Raw genomic sequence first — 18,215 nt, 5'->3', positions numbered from 1 at the left:
ACTCAAAGATAATTAGAAATTGAGCAGTGAATTAATCAGATTTTGATTTTTGATGGAATTATTTAATTACCCCATATAAAAAATTGAAGGCAACGGATATGGGCTTGTCCAATCCTAGATTTTCGTATGGGCTCCAAATATACAAGTTGTTCGACTCTCTTAACTTTATTACAATTGAATAAATTGCTAAAACTAAATCCATTAGACTGGTTGTCTCGGGCCTACCACACCTCAACTGTATATTCCGGCCCGGTCTAAACTTCTAGCAAGGCCCAACTTTAAACAATATACTTTTGAAAGTTTTTGTTTAACTAAAATAATTGTGATATCTAAAGTATTTTTTCCTTCGTTGAATGGATTCAAAGTTCATCATATATTTGTATTCAAGATAATGTATTTATTATCATAAAATTAAGATGATTGCTCCTCTTCACCTAGTTGTTGACTATTAAAATGTGATTTTCTTATTTTTGTTGTAAAGTTAATACTCAACCACTTGCCGTTGGAGTTATTTCTAAAGCGCAAATAATGATTTAATTCATTTTATGCAAGTGTAATTGCACTTCTATAATAATTAATAATCAGATTAATTATGAGAGACATCAACGTTGTTTTATGTAAATAAACAAATAGTATCAACTTGCCATTCAATATTAATGTGTCACATTCTACAAACTGCTGGTGGGGGTGGCATTGAATTAAATTAATTATTATTATAAATAGTAGTTATATAAATTTAGAAAAATGTAACTTGTTGTTAAACAATGTTTTGGTTCTCTAACTTAGCCATCAGAGATGACCTCTCACGTTCCTAAAAAAAAATAAAACCCACTTGCAGTTTACTAACTCTAACAACCTTCATTATTCAAACAGAAAAAATAAATTCTAACAACCATCCATTTTAGCATGTGAAATATTACAAAATCGATGCACATGATCATTTATTGATTAAATCAAATGTCAATTTTTTTTGTGTACGAACGTTTGGCGGAGTTTATCTTGTTTACGGTGTGAAATACAGTATCAGCTCCGAAACCTATTAATAGTCTTAATAGTAAATGATAAGAACTTAAATTTAAAATTACTACACAGAAAAAAGGTGATTGAGGGTTAATATTAGTTTTAATTCAGTATCCATACATGATCAACGTATAAAAATTGGATAACCAATTGTGTGCATTCATATATACAGTGCATCATTTCTAATTAAATTTAATTAATATCGAGTTAGGATTTGTTCATTTCTAATTGGAACAATATAAAGCTTGAGGTGAGGTGGCAAACTATTTTATCAGGCAACTGATATAAATTTATTGCTACATCATATCATTAATTGGAGTATATTAATGAGAGTGGAAAACTGAGTTTTTTTATAAAGCATACTGAAAAATTCAATATTAAGGCTGTTATCCAGCTAGTTTTAGAAACTCTAAACTTTTTTTTCTCATTCTAGATTTAATCTTCTAAAGTGATCATAAAATGAAACTGATTTCTTTTCCACAGAGGAATAATTCCAATTAAAGGAGTCTTAAACAAAATTTATTGACAAATGCAGCAAATAAATTAATTTATCTGACCGACTGACTTCCTTACAATATTTTATTTCTCTAACCAGCTAATTTTCCTATTATTTTATTGTTAATTGTCAGTTGACATTATGAATTTGTAATTCAAAATCCTTTCCAGCTCCGAAAGAAATTGAAAAAAGAGAGTGATTGAATCCAAAAATCAAGTTGAAACCAGCAAGGTAAGGAGACAGATTCACATAAAGGTATTTTCTTTTCTCCCTTTAAATAGTTTCAAAATTCATCAAGATGATTATATATGTTGTAGTTTGAATTTGAAATAGTTCACCTCAGAAATTTGATTTAACACTGAATCGTTTCTGTTAAATAGAGAGTTGTTCGAAGATTTAGTTCAGTGACATTAGCAAGATTTATCTTAATTGAATGAATTAGTTAAATTAAATCCGCGATCTCATTGAATATACTCCCTCCACCTTATTGAACATTTGCAGGCATTTATTCGAACAGTTTAAGCGCCTCAGTTTTTGATCTTATGAAGTGCAGGCATTTATTCGAATAGACATCCTATATCATAAAATTACTCTCAGTTTTTTAAACAAGACACAAATATATAGTAAAAAAGATAAAGTTTATTAAAAAATGGAGGGAGCAATTACTTTGATCTTATGAAGTGCAGTTATTGTAGAAGCTTAAACATGGTGGAGGCTGCGGTCTCATGGATGATACGAGATCTCGAGAGTTTGCATGTTACATGTACAAAATGCTTGGAGAGATTAGTCATCAAGAGCAAAATTGAAGAGCTGGAAAAGATGTTGGATTTCTTGAGAGACTTGAAATCAAAAGAGAAGAGCAGGCTAGAAAATTTAATAGCTGACTTGGTCGAATTGGCTTACAATGTCATGGACGTGGACCTTTCCTGTTACGTGCTCAAGGACCTCCAAGAAAAGATCAAGGTGACAAAGATGCGGATGATACACCTTCGAGCTGATGAGGAAAATATTGGAGACAAAGAAGAAGCCGAGGAAGAGGAAGTTGTGGTCACAAAAAGGTATTTTCTCTCCTTTCTGTTTTAAAATTCTTCACATGATCTTCTAAATCTTCCATGAAGAGAGAGTTTCAGAAGATCTTGTTTGGTAAAATATGCATCATGCATGATTCAATCAACGCTATGTTAAGCATTATCGTAATTGCAAAAAATGTTAATTAAATATAGGGAGTAGTATTATTTTGTATACATGCACCGATCTTATTAAGTGCAGTTATTGTAGAAGCTTAAACATGGCGGAGGCTGCGCTCTTAGGGATGATAGAAGATCTCAAAAGTTTGCTTGTTACATGTAAGAATAGCTCCAACAAATCGATGTTAGAGTGCAAAATTGCTGAGCTTACACATTTGCTAGATTTCTTGAAAGACTTGAAAATGGAAGAGACGAGAAGGCTAGAATATTTCACTGCTGACTTGGTCCAGTTGGCTCAAGATGTCATGGACTTGGAAAGTTGTAGATTCCGAGTCCAAAATTACGTATGAGTTCCTCGTTGATGATAAAGAAGAAGACGAAGATGAAGAAGTGGTGGGGTTGGAGGAAAACGTTAAGCAGTTGCTTGACAGAGCGATATTAAAAAATTTTGATCACCTACAGATTTTTTTAATTAAAGGCATGATTGGTATCGGGAAGACAACTCTCGCCAGACAATTGTACAAGGCCGGAGCTGGCCCGTTCCAGTGTCATGCTTGGGTACGCATTTCTAGTGACACGACTAACAGAGAGATACTTATGAAACTTATAAAGCAAATGGTGGGACGATATGCAAAACCCGATCCGCCATTGGATGAAATGGACAACCGAAGTCTCCTACGGATGCTTCACGGGCACCTGCGACTAAATAATTCATATTTCATAGTTTCGGACAATATGCTGGAAGAAACGGATTTGAAGTACATCTTGAAAGGTCTTCCATCTCGAGGTATATATCTTTGTCCGTTTTGTTTATCTTAGAAACAAATTTTTTGAACTGAAATTCAGGCTACATATTGGTAAATAAAAACTGATGCTATAAAGTTAAACTAAACGGAAAATTCAGACTATAAATGTATATTTAACCAAATACCTATATCAAATAATCTAAATTATACAGTCATTAGACTTCCAAGTTTCCTTTTATATCATAATTGTTCTTATCATGCATATATATAAATACATGCAGACTCTGATGGAAGCAGATCGACGTTGCTGTTAACAAGCCGCTATGAGATTACAAAAACCAGTGTCAATTATACTCATGAGATGAAGGCTTTGGATTCTAATAAGAGCTGGCAATTGTTTTTGAAAACAGTTAATAAAATTACAAGGGATGTGAATAAATTCTCAAAGGAGTTGGAGAGGAAGGGCAAAGAGATGTTGAAAAAATGTGGGGGTTTGCCGTTGGCTATAAGAGATGTTGCAAGGCAGAAAGCAAAACAAAGACTTTCAGGTATGGAATGGGAACAAGTTTTTGATTCAGTTGATTTGAGTGAATCGTTGAAGTTATTGGAACCGATGTATCATGAATTGGAAGACCGTGTCAAGCCACATTTCTTGTATTTGTCCTTTTTTAAGGAAAATGCAATAATGAGAGAAGAAAAGTTGGAACAGATTTGGGCTGCAAATGGATTACATTTCGTACAAGTTACATGGATTTTTGCTCATCAATCGATTCTTGAAGTTGTGAAGCAACACTATTTCAAAAAAAGGTGTCGCCTCAATCCTCTATTACACATGATATCAATCAAAAAGGCAGAAGAGGAAATGGGCTTAGAGATCTTAAGGAGCAATGGAAACAGTAGGCCCTCTCCCTCTCAGAATGCCCGTCATCGTATTATCCGTTGTGGCAGAGAGAAATTTAATCATTTCACAAATGAAGATAGCAAACAACTTATTTCTCTCATCTTCCATGGAGGTGGTAGCTACTTGGACAACGCGAGCTCGTCTTATTGGGAGAGTTTTGAATCACTCAAAATACTTGACATGGAAGATTTTGGGGTGAAGACTTTATCAGAAGCAATCGGTGCGTTGGTTAAGCTAAGATACTTAGGATTGAGAAACAATTACATACAAGAGATCCCACACTCGCTGGAGCATCTGGAAAAACTTGAAGTTCTTGATATAGCACAGAACTTTCTGGTGAAGGTGCCAAATATTATATGGCCAATGGGCAACCTTCGTAATCTCCACATGTCTAATGTGATTTTCCGGAAGCCTTTGAAAGTAGATGTGCTGCGGAATTTGGAGACCCTAGCATACATCTCGATTTATGATTGGACATATGAGGACCCAAGCTTCAGGATGAAACTCCGAATGTTGGGCATTGAAGATGTTGATGAAAACTCGGATGTAGGCAAGCTCTTTGCATCACTAGCTAAGTTTCCGAACATTGATGCTCTTTCCGTGAGAGGGTTTCGTTTTAGAAGCATGCCGTGTTTGGATGAAATTGGTGGTATACAAAGACTCAAGGTACTAAAAGTAGATGGGCGCATAGGTAGGCTACCAAATGCAGATAATCTACCTCAAGAGATTGAGTACATAGCATTGATAAATACTTGTCTTGATGAAGACCCCATGCCGATATTAGAGAAGCTCAGTTCCCTAAGCAAGCTCAAACTGCGAAATGCATACACTGGTCAGGAAATGGTGATCCAACAAGGCGGATTTCCTAAGCTTGATGCGCTTGACATCAATGAATTGTGGAATCTTAGAATGATACAAGTTGGTGTTTATGGAATGTGGAGTCTCAAGAAACTAGAAATCAATAACTGTCCACATCTGGAGACACTCCCGAAACGGATTCGGTGGTTGTCTGAACTGCAAAAGTTTAAGATGGTAACAACAAAACACAATGCAACAAAGATCAGAAATTCAGGTTTGACCTCCGAAATTATAGAGGAGGATATCCAACCATAGTTTGACGTTGATATATATCTGTTTAGTTGAGTGCATATTTTTCTTCTTTCAATTCTTTTTTTGTTTATATGCAAATTGTTGAATGGTATAGACAACATATTTAGAGAAGAAAGCAATGGGAGAAGATTATTGTATTTTGATTGAATGATGAAATGGTACTCAACTCCCATATATTTATAGGGATGTTGGTGACTTTTGAGATCCTACAATAAATATATATTCATGGAACTACACTACTATTGGAACAATGCATGCACATCTTCAATGCTTCTTGGAACTCTATTCTTCTTTAATGCTTATTGATACTTCCCCTTTTCTCAACACTCCCCCTCAAATTGAGTGGTGGGATCTCCAAAACTCAATTTGGAAAGCACATCTTCAAAGCTCCTTGAGTTGACTGCTTTAGTTAGGATGTCGGCAAGTTGATCCCCAGAGCGAACAAAAGGGAGTTCGACAATCCCATTCTCAATGTTTTCTTTGATGAAGTGTCTGTCAACCTCCACATGCTTCGTTCGATCATGTTGTACTGGATTTTGTGAGATGCTTATAGCGGCTTTGTTATCACAATACAACTGGCACTTGCTTGGAGGGAGATTAATCTCTTTCATCAATCTCCTTAACCATAAAATCTCGGTCAACCCACTTTTAATCCCACGAAATTCTGCTTCGGCACTCGAAAGAGCCACCACCTTCTGCTTCTTACTTCTCCATGTTACCAAATTACCTCCAACAAAGGTAAAGTAGCCTGCTGTAGACTTCCTATCGTTTGGGTTCCCTGCCCAGTCAGCATCTGTATAACCATGAATCTCAAGATGCCCATTTTTAGCGAACAACACTCCATGCCCTGGAGTTCCCTTCAAATACCGACAAATCCTAAGTGCTGCCTCCATGTGATCTGTCTGCGGCTTATGCATGAACTGACTTACGACCCCAACTGCATAGGCAATATCTGGCCTAGTGTGCGAGAGATATATGAGTTTTCCGACTAGTCGCTGATATCGACTACGGTCAGCCAACTTGGCTCCTTCTCTGATTTGTAATCCGTGATTAACCGCCAGAGGAGTGTCTGCTGGTTTACATTCCAGTAGGCCAGTCTCTGCTAGGATGTCCAAGATATACTTCCTTTGTCGCAGAAAAATTCCTTTGGTTGACCTTAGCACTTCAATCCCAAGAAAGTACTTGAGATTCCCCAAGTCCTTCATCTCAAATTCCTGAAAAAGATTTTTCTTTAATTCCTCAATCTCTTCTAGGTCGTCACCTGTAATAATCATGTCATCAACATATATGATTAAACATGTGATCTTGTCACCCTGCTTCTTAAAAAATAGCGTATGGTCTGAATTGCTCTGTGTATATCCATAGCTAATCATTGCCCCAGCAAACTTCCCAAACCATACTCTTGGAGATTGCTTCAATCCATACAAGGTCTTCCTCAATCGGCACCCTTCACCTGCTTTAAAATCTGTTGCAAAACCTGGGGGTGCCTCCATGTAAACTTCTTCTTCCTTCTTCAACTCTCCATGTAGGAAGGCATTCGTCACATCAAACTGGTGTAATGGCCAGTCCCTATTAGCAGCAATGGATAACAACACCCGAATTGTGTTCATCTTAGCTACTGGAGAGAAGGTCTCAGAATAGTCAACTCCATATGTCTGAGTATAGCCTTTTGCGACAAGTCGTGCCTTGTACCTTTCTATCGAGCCATCAGGTCTTCTTTTGATAGTGAAGACCCATCGACAACCCACTGGTCGTTTCCCTTCTGGTAGAGCACATTTCTCCCATGTGTGGTTTCGAATCAGTGCATCAATCTCTTTCTTCATTGCTTCCCTCCAATGCTTGAATTTCATAGCTTCTTCCCATGTCTGTGGTATTTCTTCTTCCTCATATAGTGCATTCTCGAAAGCCCGAGCCATCTCTGATAAATGGCCTTTGGCTAGGTTCACAACAGAGTACCGCTTTTTCTTGTCAATCCTCTCTGGCGTATACCTTTTGGGTGGAACTCCTCTGTTTGACCTTGGTGGAAGTATGTACCTCCCAGTGTCAGGGTCAACTCCTTCGACCTCGACTTCCTCAATTTCCCTTTCTTCGGCCTCAATTGAATTTTCTTCTGCACTTACAGTGTTAGCCAAACAATTATCTGTATCCACAGGATTACTTACATTGGATAACCTTAACGGAGAAATATTTGAGGCGATGCCACTTTCTACGATGGACTCTACCACATCAGAGACTTGCTCAGCGGAATTGCTTACTGTTTTCTCTGATAGATCCGCATCAGGATTGCTTGGCGTTGGCAGTGGCATTGAGATCCAACTTAGCGGGTCCGTATCATTGTTATCCCTAACATTACTCTCCCCCTGACCGCTAAGATGGGTAAAGAAGTACTCAGTTTCAAGAAAGTTGCAGTTCATTGTAACAAACATCCGGTTGGACTTTGGATCGAAACACCTATACCCCTTTTGATTTACCCCATATCCTACAAAAACGCATTTGATAGCGCAAGGGGATAGTTTAGTTCTTTCATGTTTATGAATGTGGACAAAAACGGAGCATCCGAAGACGCGAGGTTCAAGAGTCAAGGGCGGAGGAATTTTTGTGAAGGTGGACAAGACTTGTAGAGGAGTTTTGTGTTTGAGAATACTTGTGGGCAATCGGTTTAAGAGATAGGTTGAGGTGGCAATGGCTTCTGGCCAGAAGTGTTTCGGGGCTTTTGACTCTATAAGCATAGAACGAGTCATTTCGAGGAGAGATCGATTTTTCCTTTCAGCCACACCGTTTTGTTCGGGAGTATGAGCACATGTGGTTTGGTGTATAAGACCTTTGTTTTGGAAGAGTTGTTTCATGGTAGAATTAACGAACTCCCCCCCCATTATCTGACCGAAGGACCTGAATGGTTTTGTGAAACTGAGTTTGGATAAGGTTATAGAAATGGGTAAAGTGTGACAAAACTTCAGATTTTTGTTTCATGAAATATATCCAGGTCATGCGAGTGCAATCATCCACAAAAACTAAGAAATATCGAAAACCTTGCCCCCCAATAACTGGTGCGGGCCCCCAAACATCAGAGTGTACTAAGGCAAATGGGGTTTCAACACGAGTATTACTTAATGGGTAAGAGTTCCGATGACTTTGGATAAAAGACAAGTTTCACAGTACATGTCATGCTTAGGAATAATACTAGGAAATAACAATTTTAAGTAACCGATAGATGGATGACCCAAGCGCCGATGCCAAAGCCAAGCTTTCCGGTCAGCTGATCCGTGAGTTAACATGGCAGTCCCTTTTTGAGCTATCTCATCCACATAGTAAAGCCCATCACGTTCAGTGCCACGTCCAATTATCTCTCCGGTTCGGATATCCTGCAACAGACAAAATTGTGGCTGCATTAGTAACGTACAATTCAATTCCTTTGTGACATGACTAATGGATAATAACTTATGAGACATCGAAGGAATATATAGACAATTTGATAACTGCAAAGTTGGGGAAATGTTAACGGTTCCAGCCCCCTCAACCACCGTAAATTCCCCATTGGCAGTTTGGATATGAGATTTTAGAGGTTTCTGAAGGTTGGTAAGGTCTGAGGCATCATATGTTATGGTATCGGTTGCCCCACAGTCAAAAATCCATTTATCATTTTTCTCATGGCCATTAGATACTGCACACACAACTCCAAGCTTCTCGAGAGGCTGAAATCGATTTTGGCAAGTGGTTTGGGAAATTATGAAATTTTCAGGAGATTTGGGGGCTAATTGTGACTGAGAATTTTGGTGGGGTAAAACCTGCAATTTCCCAAAGATTTGGGGGCTTCCAATAAAAGAGCCCCCTAACCCTAATCTACCTGAATCAGGCGCCGCCTCTCCCCTCATCAATTCTTCACTCCAATCGTGAATTACACTCCCACTTCCGCTGGCAACGAAGTTTGCTGCCCCGGTTGTGTTCGCCGGCTGAGCAGCTTCATTTCTGGTCCTTCCTCCTGGCTGGACAGCACCGGCGGTTTGCACGACCCCCTGCACGGCGTTGCCTCCGTCGCCTCCAACTGCTGCGGCGGCGTGCCCGCCACGGTTCCAGGGTGTTTGCGGTTGCGGCGGCTTGCCGTGCTTCTCTTCCCACCAATCTGGATATCCAACTAGTTCAAAGCATGAATCTTTTGTGTGTCTTTTCCGTTTGCAGTAGGAACACACCAATTTTGACTTGTCTTCTTCATCACTTCGCCGATTTCTATCATTGCCACTGCCGCGACCACCACTGTTGCTGCCGCGACCACCACCGTTGCTGCCGCGACCGCCACCCCGAGAGCCGCCGGTAGGGTTCTGCCACCCTCGGATGGCGAGGCCAGTTCCAATTCCATCCATGGCAGCTGCTCCGCCGGTGTTTGCCTGTTGTAGCACTCGGAGTCGTGTCTCCTCCTGCTGAATCAGGTTGTACGCATAGTCGACGGAGGGAAGCGGGTCCATTTTCAGTATCTCCCTCTTAGTTGTTTCATATTTGCTATCAATTGCATAGAGAAACTGACATACTCTCTGATCTTGTATGAATTTGTTATGAATCTCCATATCCTCTGGACATTTCATTGGGTTCGTCTGTTTTTGGTCGATTGAAATCCAGATCTCTCCCAACCGGCTCCATATTTCTTCTAATGAACTGCTTCCTTGTCTCAGTGTGGTTGCTTTGAACTGAAGATCATACACCTGGATTTTATCTCTTCCGCTCCCATATGTGACGGCCAATGCATCCCATATATGCTTTGCCGTCGGATGTTGTGAAACTCGACTGACCAGTCGAGGCTCAATGTTTTGTACTAACCAAGTGATCACACAGTGATCGGCTTGTTCCCATTGTATGAAGGCTGGATCGGTTCGCGGTGGGGAATGAGGCACTCCGGTGACGTGAGATACCATTCCCCGACCGCTTATTGCCGTCTTCATCAATACGGACCAAAGGGCGTAATTTTCTCCATTCAACTTATTCCCACCAATGTGGAGGGGCTGCGTGTCAATTCTGAATGGCATGGCAGCTGTTTCTGGTGGATTTGGTTGATTCATCGCAAAACTATTGCGCATAAAGTTGGCAAATTGCCGGGCAAATTCATCTGCCATAGATGAATCTGAGGTTTCGGTTACTATATAGTTGTCATTTGACATTTTGGCTTATGGTTATAGGTACAGCGGAAAAAGGAAAAACAAAAAAACGGGAAGGGGCCGAGAAAGGTATCAAGGACGATGATGATACCTTATCTGAGTCCAAACCCGCTTTGATACCATGTTGAATGGTATAGACAACATATTTAGAGAAGAAAGCAATGGGAGAAGATTATTGTATTTTGATTGAATGATGAAATGGTACTCAACTCCCATATATTTATAGGGATGTTGGTGACTTTTGAGATCCTACAATAAATATATATTCATGGAACTACACTACTATTGGAACAATGCATGCACATCTTCAATGCTTCTTGGAACTCTATTCTTCTTTAATGCTTATTGATACTTCCCCTTTTCTCAACACAAATAACTTGGTTTATTGCTTTTGTAAACAAAATACATTAGAAAGATACAAGTTGAAGATGGTATGATGTTGACCGATACGTGTACCTTGACGAGCAGAGAGATGAAGGCGGAACTCACCGGCTCGGCCACTTCTTCACCACTCTCGTCGCGAAGTTCATGAACCACGGTATCTTGAAGATTTTGTCTACGATTATTTCCTTAATATATCCTTTATTTTTGGTATCTCATTAGTTTCCATGTATCGAGTCGAGCATAATTATGAGTTCCATTTCGGGTTTTCTTTGTCAGTTATTTCCTGGAATGCGAAAGTGAGTCGAACCGCATAAATGTAAATAAGTATAAATAGATTTATTGTACTACGGAGTATAATATAATTTGTCAATTTCTTCTGCCCTCATCTCTATATCTCTCTCTAGTGTGTGTTTTAGTACACTCTATTTCAGTGCATGTGTCCAAGTTGGAAGTTGACGACGCGCACAAAAAAAAGGTCTAGATGTTACTTACTTATTTAGTTTGTTAACAAGTATAAATGGGAAGTAGCATATGTGTAAACCATCCAAAACATTGTTGCTTGTGTCATCAATCACGATGTCCACCGTTGCTAATATGTACAATAATCATGATTCTTCGATTTTAGTCCTAAATAATTGACATTTATTTTTAAATAATAGATAAGATTAATTAAAATTATTATACTATAATCAGATTCATTGATATAGATATACATACATGTTTTGCAATTATTCAAAATCATTATTGTTCTCAAGATTACAAGGAGCTTCCACATTCATAATCTAATGCCATTTTAGTAGTAGTTTATATCTAAGACCGAAGGTTTCAGGTTCACATATACAATTGTATCCACTACAAAAAAATTCACAAGTTACTGAAGGAATTATCCGTAATTCCGTCACTAATTAGCAAAATTTAGGCACTTAACATAATTAGTGACAGAATGAATATTGACCCGTCATTAAAAAGTTTGTAACTAAAAAATATTAGTGACGGATTTATCTGTCGCTAAAACTATAGTAACGGAAATCAAAGGCGGCTGCCTTAGAAAGTTTGGATTAGTGACGGACTACTCTGTCACCAATTAGTGACTGACGCTTTTCATCATATATCCGTCACTAATTCTTGAAATTTTCGCCACGTCACTAATTAGTTTTTTTAGTGATCGTTATCTTTAAATTTAATATTGCAATTCAAAAAATAGCAAAGTCTACATTAATAAATCAATTTGGTAGCACAATTTAATGTAAAATTGTTGTTGACTTCTAAAATACTACTTTCTTCGTCTTTTCATAGTTGAGGCATTACTTTTTAGCACGAAATTTAAGAAATTAGTGTTTAGTATGTTGAGTAGATATGTAAAAAGAAAATACTAAGAGAAATAAAAAAGTAAAGAGAACAAATAGAAAAGTGAATAAAGGGTGCTGGATACCGCGTCCATCCTGGAGGTCTCGAGTTCGAACCCTGGGTGGCGTAATTTGTCTTTCCTCCTTATTATAGGAGTTGATTTGTAATTTCCTCCTTCATATATATGATATAAATATATGAAGTTAATTTAAAAAAAAAAAAAAAGTGAATAAAGTAAAATAGAGAATGAAGTAGAAAAGAAAGACTGAGTTAATTATTACCATAATATTTAAGTGATTGTTAATTGCTCTTCTACACCTCATTGTTGACTCTTAAACTAAATGTGTTTATCTGTTTTTATTCAAGTAAATGTATTTAGTGATAACAAAATTAAGATGATTGCTCTTCTACACCTAGTTGTTGACTATTAAAATGTTATTGTTTTTCCTCTTTTTTGTTGTATTAAACTTAATACTCAACCACTTCTTGGAATTATTGTTAAAGTGCAAATAATGATTTAATTTATTCTATGCAAGTCTAATTACGCTTCTATAATACTAATTAATCAGTTTATGAGAGACATCAACATTGTTTTACGAAAGAAAATAAATATCAACTTGCCATTCAATATTAATGTGTCACATTCTACAAAGTGCTAGCTGGTGGGGGTGGCATTGAATTAAAATAATTGACCGTCCCACTGGTTGTTTTGCCATCGAAATTATCGGTCATTGAAAATTAGAAAAATGTAACTTGTCATTAAACAATAGTTTGATCTTTAAATTAGCCACCTCTCACGTTCCTAAAAAAAACCCCACTTGCAGTTAGGGGTGGCGAATCGTGCGTGTCGGGTCGTTATCGTTTCAACACGATAACGACACGAACATGATAACAACAAACACGAACACGACCCGTTAAGAAAACCTCAAACACGAACACGAACACGACACGAAACCCTCAGACACGAACACGACACGAACCCATTAACGACACGAACCAATTCGGGTCAACACGACACGATAACAACACGTACACGAGATGACACGATAACGACTCGATAACAACACGACCTGATAACGGTTAAACCTATTAAAAATGAAAATAATAAGAATTAATAATATTAAAATATTATTTATTAACGGATAACACGAACACAACACGAACACGACACGGACACGTATTGTTAACAAATAACACGAACCCGACACGAACACGACACGAAATTTTCGTGTCCTTAACGGGTCGACCCGATAAGGACACGAACCCAATAAGCTCTGACCCAAACCCATTATTTTCGTGCTGGTTCATATCGTGTTATCGTGTCGTATCAAAAATTGTCAGCCCTACTTGCAGTTTACTAACTCTAACAACCAGCCTCATGATTCAAATGATCTCAAACAGATAAAATAAATTCTAACAACCATCCATTTTAGCATGTGAAATATTCATAGAATCGATGCACATGCACATGATCATTTATTGGTTAATCCAAAACCAATTAATAGTCTTAATAGTAAATGATACGAACTTAAATACTTACTGCGCAGAAAATAGGTGATTGAAGGGTTAATATTAGTTTTATTTCAGCATCCTCAAATAGTTATGCATATGTCTAATGTATCCATCCCTACATGATCAACGTATAAAAATTCGATAAACAGTTGTGTGCTTTCATATATACAGTGCATCATTTCTAATTAAATTTAATTAATATATATCGAGTTAGGATTTGTTCGTTTCTAATTGGAACAATATAAAACTTGAGGTGGCAAACTATTTTATAAGACAACTGATATTAATTTCTTGCTACATCATTAATTGGAGTATATTAATGAGAGTGGAATACTGAGCTTTTTAAAAAAATTCAACTTATTATTACAGCTTATATCCCATGTTTCTAAAGTCAATGATCCAGATATTGCGCAACTATTTACTTTATGAAATTAATATTTATTTCAATAATTAATATGGAAATCCCCATCAATGTCGACTTTAATTAAACACTGGGGCCAGATATTGATTCCTTCATTACATTATATCGCTTAGTTAAATACACAATTAGGTGTAATACGCGTACACTAGCCAATATTTATTTAATAATGACTCTATTTTGAATTTTATTCTCAATTTTCTTTTTCTCAATATTTTGCGACATCTCACTCTCATGTGAGTGAAATGGCTAGAAGAGCATTATCAAGCAACTATCTATTACTATTAGGCCTAATAGTAGGAAAATACACTACCAACTTTGAATATAGTGAAAAAATCCATGAACTTTTGAACTTGTAGTGAATTTATAACAATAAAATAATTTGGCAAGATTAAATCCTATAATTTTAAATAAGTCGGAGATGACATGGTGTCAAAATGGAAAGTCAAACACAACGACGTCGTTTTGGTGCAGTTAGAGTAGCATAATACAAAAACTTATCAAAAACCCAACAATTCAACTTCTTCTTCTTCCTCTCTAATATTTCTGCAAAATATGGCTTATGCTGTTTGCCATTCACTCATCCAAACCGTAGACCGAATCCTGAATCTCGACCCTCAAAAGTACCCTATTTCCGATGAAGGAAAGCGACAGATAAAAGATCTCCTCGCATGGATAGAATCCATCAAACTGTTCCTCCAAAAGTATCCCAAGGAAGCAGCGCCTTTCGAAACAGACGTCAGCAACGCCGCCAACCAAGCCGAAGACGTGATGGAGCACTTCATCTACGAGCACTACCGCTGGAACCTCAAGGCCGAGAAAATGGCCGCTGTCGGCCGCCCACGCAATCGCACAGAGATCCTGTACGATTTCCGTGAGCTGGACGTAGTGATGGAGGAAATCTCCCCCATCGCTAAACAGATGGCGGAGATCCAACAACAGCACGGCGTGCGTCCAGCAACAACAGCCTCGTCCGGCCCGGTGTCCCAGCCTGAGATTGATAATGACACGGTTGGCCTGGAGGAGTATTTGAAAAATATTAAAGGTTTGATGTGCGGACAGCCGTCGTCCCAGCGGCAGATCATCCCCATCACGGGGATGGGTGGCATTGGGAAGACGACTCTGGCTAGAACTGTTTACAATGAAGAGGATGTCATCAACGAGTTTCCTGTCCGCGCCTGGATCGTTGTGTCCCATAATTATAAAGTGGAAAACATATTTGGGGAGCTTCTGTATGCACTGGAGCAACAGATTCCTGACACTCTTGTAGACAAAAGTGAGACGGTGGAAAATAAACTGCACAGGATTTTGACACTGAAGAAGTACCTGATTGTGGTGGATGATCTGTGGAGCGCCAAGGCGTGGGACGACATAAGGAAGGCGTTTGGCAACCCCAATAAGTGTGACGGGAGTCGGATTGTGATCACCACCCGGGATGAGAGTGTGGCTTCTCATGTCACCGCTTCCATTCCTCACAAGATGAAGCTCATGACTCCTGAGAATAGTTGGATTCTGCTCAAGAAAAAGGCGTTTCGAGACAGGGAGCTTGAATCGGATATGGAAAAGATCGCGTGGGAAGTTGTTGCCGGTTGTGAAGGATTGCCACTTGCGATCGTGCTTATTGGAGGTATTATTTATACAGATCTAGCTAGATTCATAATCAGTATTGTATTGTATTGTATTGTATTGTGTATGTAAATAGAGATATCTTAAACTAGTTCATATATCTTTTCAGGTATCTTATTAGAGGAGAAAATGGAAGCATGGGGTGACATTGCAAGAGATGTGAAATCCGCGGTTGAGAGTACTACTGAGTTCGGAAAGAGAATCGCGTTGAGTTACACATATCTACCCGTTGATTTGAGGCCATGTTTCTTGTACATGGGTGGTTTTCCGGAAGATCACGAGATCCGGATCTCGAAGCTTATCAAGTTATGGATAGCTGAAGGATTCGTTGGAAATGAAAATGAGGCTAAAGATTACTTGTACAAGCTCGTGAGGCGAAATCTGCCTTTGATCACTTCTCTCAAGCCAAACGCCGATTTCAAAAGCTGCAACATACACGATATGGTCCGTGATATGGCCAAGTCGCAGGCTCTAGATGAGAACTATGAGCGCCGGCTGAGTATTGGCCATACGGATCTCACGCGCCTTGCTAGAGCTTATGCCTCAACGCTGCGGTCGTGTTTGACCTTCCAGCCTAATGAGAGCTCATTAGGCGGACTGCGAAAGTTCAAGTTGCTGAGGGTGCTGGATGTGGTGGACACTGATGCGTACTCGCTCCCAGCTCCCGTGTTCGAGCTCTTTCATTTGAGGTACTATTACATATTCTATTGTTCCATATTGTTGGGCCAGTCCCATTTTTAGTCCAAATATACTGTTAGGTTAGATTTGGCCAAGTCAACGACCAACTCTGATACCATTATAGAAATTCTATGGCACCCGGTGATAAGAGAATTTTCCCATGAGACATATATAGCGGTTTCAGTTCTCTATTGCCTATGCGTATTTACAGACTAAATGAACTTTCTCATCTAAAACATGCTAGTCGTTTGGGAGAAGCTTTCATGTTTGGAATGAAACAGGTACCTTGCCTTCGGGTGTCCAATGGAGGTTCCATACGCCATATCAAGGCTTCAAAATTTGCGGGCCTTGATAGTTCGCCCGAGCAAGAGGCTGAGGCACCACTCAAACGACAACGTGGATCTCCCCTTGGAGATTTGGATGTTGCCGCTTCTGACTCATCTCGTCTCCTTTTTCGATCTCCTGCCAGATCCAAAAGGAGCGGCCTCCGCTCTGAAGGAGCTGCTCACACTGAATGTGGTGAAGAAGCTTATATGTACAGAACAGATAATGGGATTACTTTACAATTTGAAGAAATTGGCAATCACTTATTTTGGAGATAAATACCCAAATGAAGACTATCAGCTCCACAATCTTCATCTCCTGACTCAACTTGAGAAGCTGACATTAGTTGTGAAGAAAGGCTCTCTTCTTGAGAAAAAAGCAAAGCCTGTTTTCCCGAAATCGCTGAAGAAGTTAACCTTGAGCGGTTGGCGATTCCCTTGGGAATATATGAAGGCTATTTCTACTCTCCCCGAGCTTCAAGTGCTCAAACTGAGAGATCATGCCTTTGAAGGCCGTGCGTGGAGCACTATTCAAGAAGACAGTGATGATGACGATGATGAAGAAGAAGAAGAAGAAGAACAAGAACAAGAAGAAGAAGTAGGGGATTTGTTTGATAAACTAGAATATTTGCTAATTCAGGAATCTGATTTGGAGGAATGGAAGACTAAAAAGGACCATTTCCTAGGTCTGAAACGGCTAGTGCTCAATCGTTGTGGTAAGCTAAAGAAGATTCCGGAAGACATTGGTAACATTTTAGAACTTAAACTGATTGAGGTTGATCGTACGAACGATCCTCTTCTCAAGTGTGTCCAAGGGATCCGTGACTATCAGAAGGAGTTCAATGATCGAGTCCTTCTAGTTCGACAGTTATAAGGTTACTTGATTTGATTCTCCTTGTTAGATCTTGTTTTTATAGATTCATACATTGACAAGGAATTTGATAAGTAACTGTGGTTTTTTGTTTAGCTTTTTAGGTGTATTGACAAGAAGCTGAGATATGGCGGATTTGATGATCAAGCTTTCAAATCTAAGAAGCATCACCATGCGTGTTTTATTATGTGTATGGTTTTATTTATTTATTTATGTTTATGTATTTCTTGATTTGGACATGAAATGTTGGTCTGTAAAACATTCGAAAGGTCGGTCTTGTAATTTTCAGATAGTGATGCAGGGAAATAACGATATATTATTCCAACATTTACAGGAATCCCAAACCCTGTTCGATTATCTTGATAAGACTCGAGAAACAAACTCAAGAAGATTAAAATGAATCCTAATAAGTAGTATTGTATGATTAGCTATAGATTGTAAAACAATGGGCT

The 18,215-nt window shown here is 38.6% G+C and overlaps 2 protein-coding genes across 5 annotated transcripts; both read left to right on the top strand.

Annotated features, from left to right (window-relative positions):
• Positions 1-1,678: 1,678 nt before the first annotated feature.
• Positions 1,679-5,577, top strand: LOC121757390 (probable disease resistance protein At1g58602). Of its 3 annotated transcripts, none has more exons than XM_042152942.1 (4): positions 1,679-1,771; positions 2,203-2,574; positions 2,795-3,490; positions 3,731-5,577. In XM_042152942.1, the coding sequence occupies exons 3-4, from the start codon at positions 3,004-3,006 to the stop codon at positions 5,461-5,463; spliced, it is 2,220 nt and encodes a 739-aa protein (XP_042008876.1). In that variant the 5' UTR covers positions 1,679-1,771; positions 2,203-2,574; positions 2,795-3,003; the 3' UTR covers positions 5,464-5,577. The 3 variants fall into 3 exon arrangements, with proteins under 3 accessions (XP_042008876.1, XP_042008878.1, XP_042008877.1); XM_042152944.1 differs by having other exon boundaries at positions 1,693-1,747; XM_042152943.1 differs by having other exon boundaries at positions 1,701-1,771; positions 2,212-2,574.
• Positions 5,578-14,764: 9,187 nt separating this feature from the next.
• On the top strand, positions 14,765-18,120 carry LOC121759558 (putative late blight resistance protein homolog R1B-14). Of its 2 annotated transcripts, none has more exons than XM_042155193.1 (4): positions 14,765-15,892; positions 16,001-16,580; positions 16,851-17,767; positions 17,868-18,120. In XM_042155193.1, exons 1-3 carry the CDS (start codon positions 14,821-14,823, stop codon positions 17,764-17,766), a joined length of 2,568 nt encoding a protein of 855 aa, XP_042011127.1. In that variant the 5' UTR covers positions 14,765-14,820; the 3' UTR covers position 17,767; positions 17,868-18,120. The 2 variants fall into 2 exon arrangements, with proteins under 2 accessions (XP_042011127.1, XP_042011126.1); XM_042155192.1 differs by having other exon boundaries at positions 17,860-18,120.
• Positions 18,121-18,215: the final 95 nt, after the last annotated feature.

Source organism: Salvia splendens, chromosome 12 (assembly GCF_004379255.2).
Source record: "Salvia splendens isolate huo1 chromosome 12, SspV2, whole genome shotgun sequence".
Taxonomy (NCBI): domain Eukaryota; kingdom Viridiplantae; phylum Streptophyta; class Magnoliopsida; order Lamiales; family Lamiaceae; genus Salvia; species Salvia splendens.
This window is presented reverse-complemented; position numbering and strand designations above follow the sequence as displayed.

What these genes read in the sequence shown, in the direction of transcription:
- LOC121757390 (XM_042152942.1), top strand. Translation starts at nt 3,004, where the DNA reads ATGTCATGGACTTGGAAAGTTGTAGATTCCGAGTCCAAAATTACGTAT. An exon ending in GAAAGGTCTTCCATCTCGAG is followed by an intron (nt 3,491 to 3,730) that starts GTATATATCTTT and finishes AAATACATGCAG; the next exon opens with ACTCTGATGGAAGCAGATCG.
- LOC121759558 (XM_042155193.1), top strand. Translation starts at nt 14,821, where the DNA reads ATGGCTTATGCTGTTTGCCATTCACTCATCCAAACCGTAGACCGAATC. An exon ending in TGCGATCGTGCTTATTGGAG is followed by an intron (nt 15,893 to 16,000) that starts GTATTATTTATA and finishes ATATCTTTTCAG; the next exon opens with GTATCTTATTAGAGGAGAAA. An exon ending in TTCGAGCTCTTTCATTTGAG is followed by an intron (nt 16,581 to 16,850) that starts GTACTATTACAT and finishes GGAATGAAACAG; the next exon opens with GTACCTTGCCTTCGGGTGTC.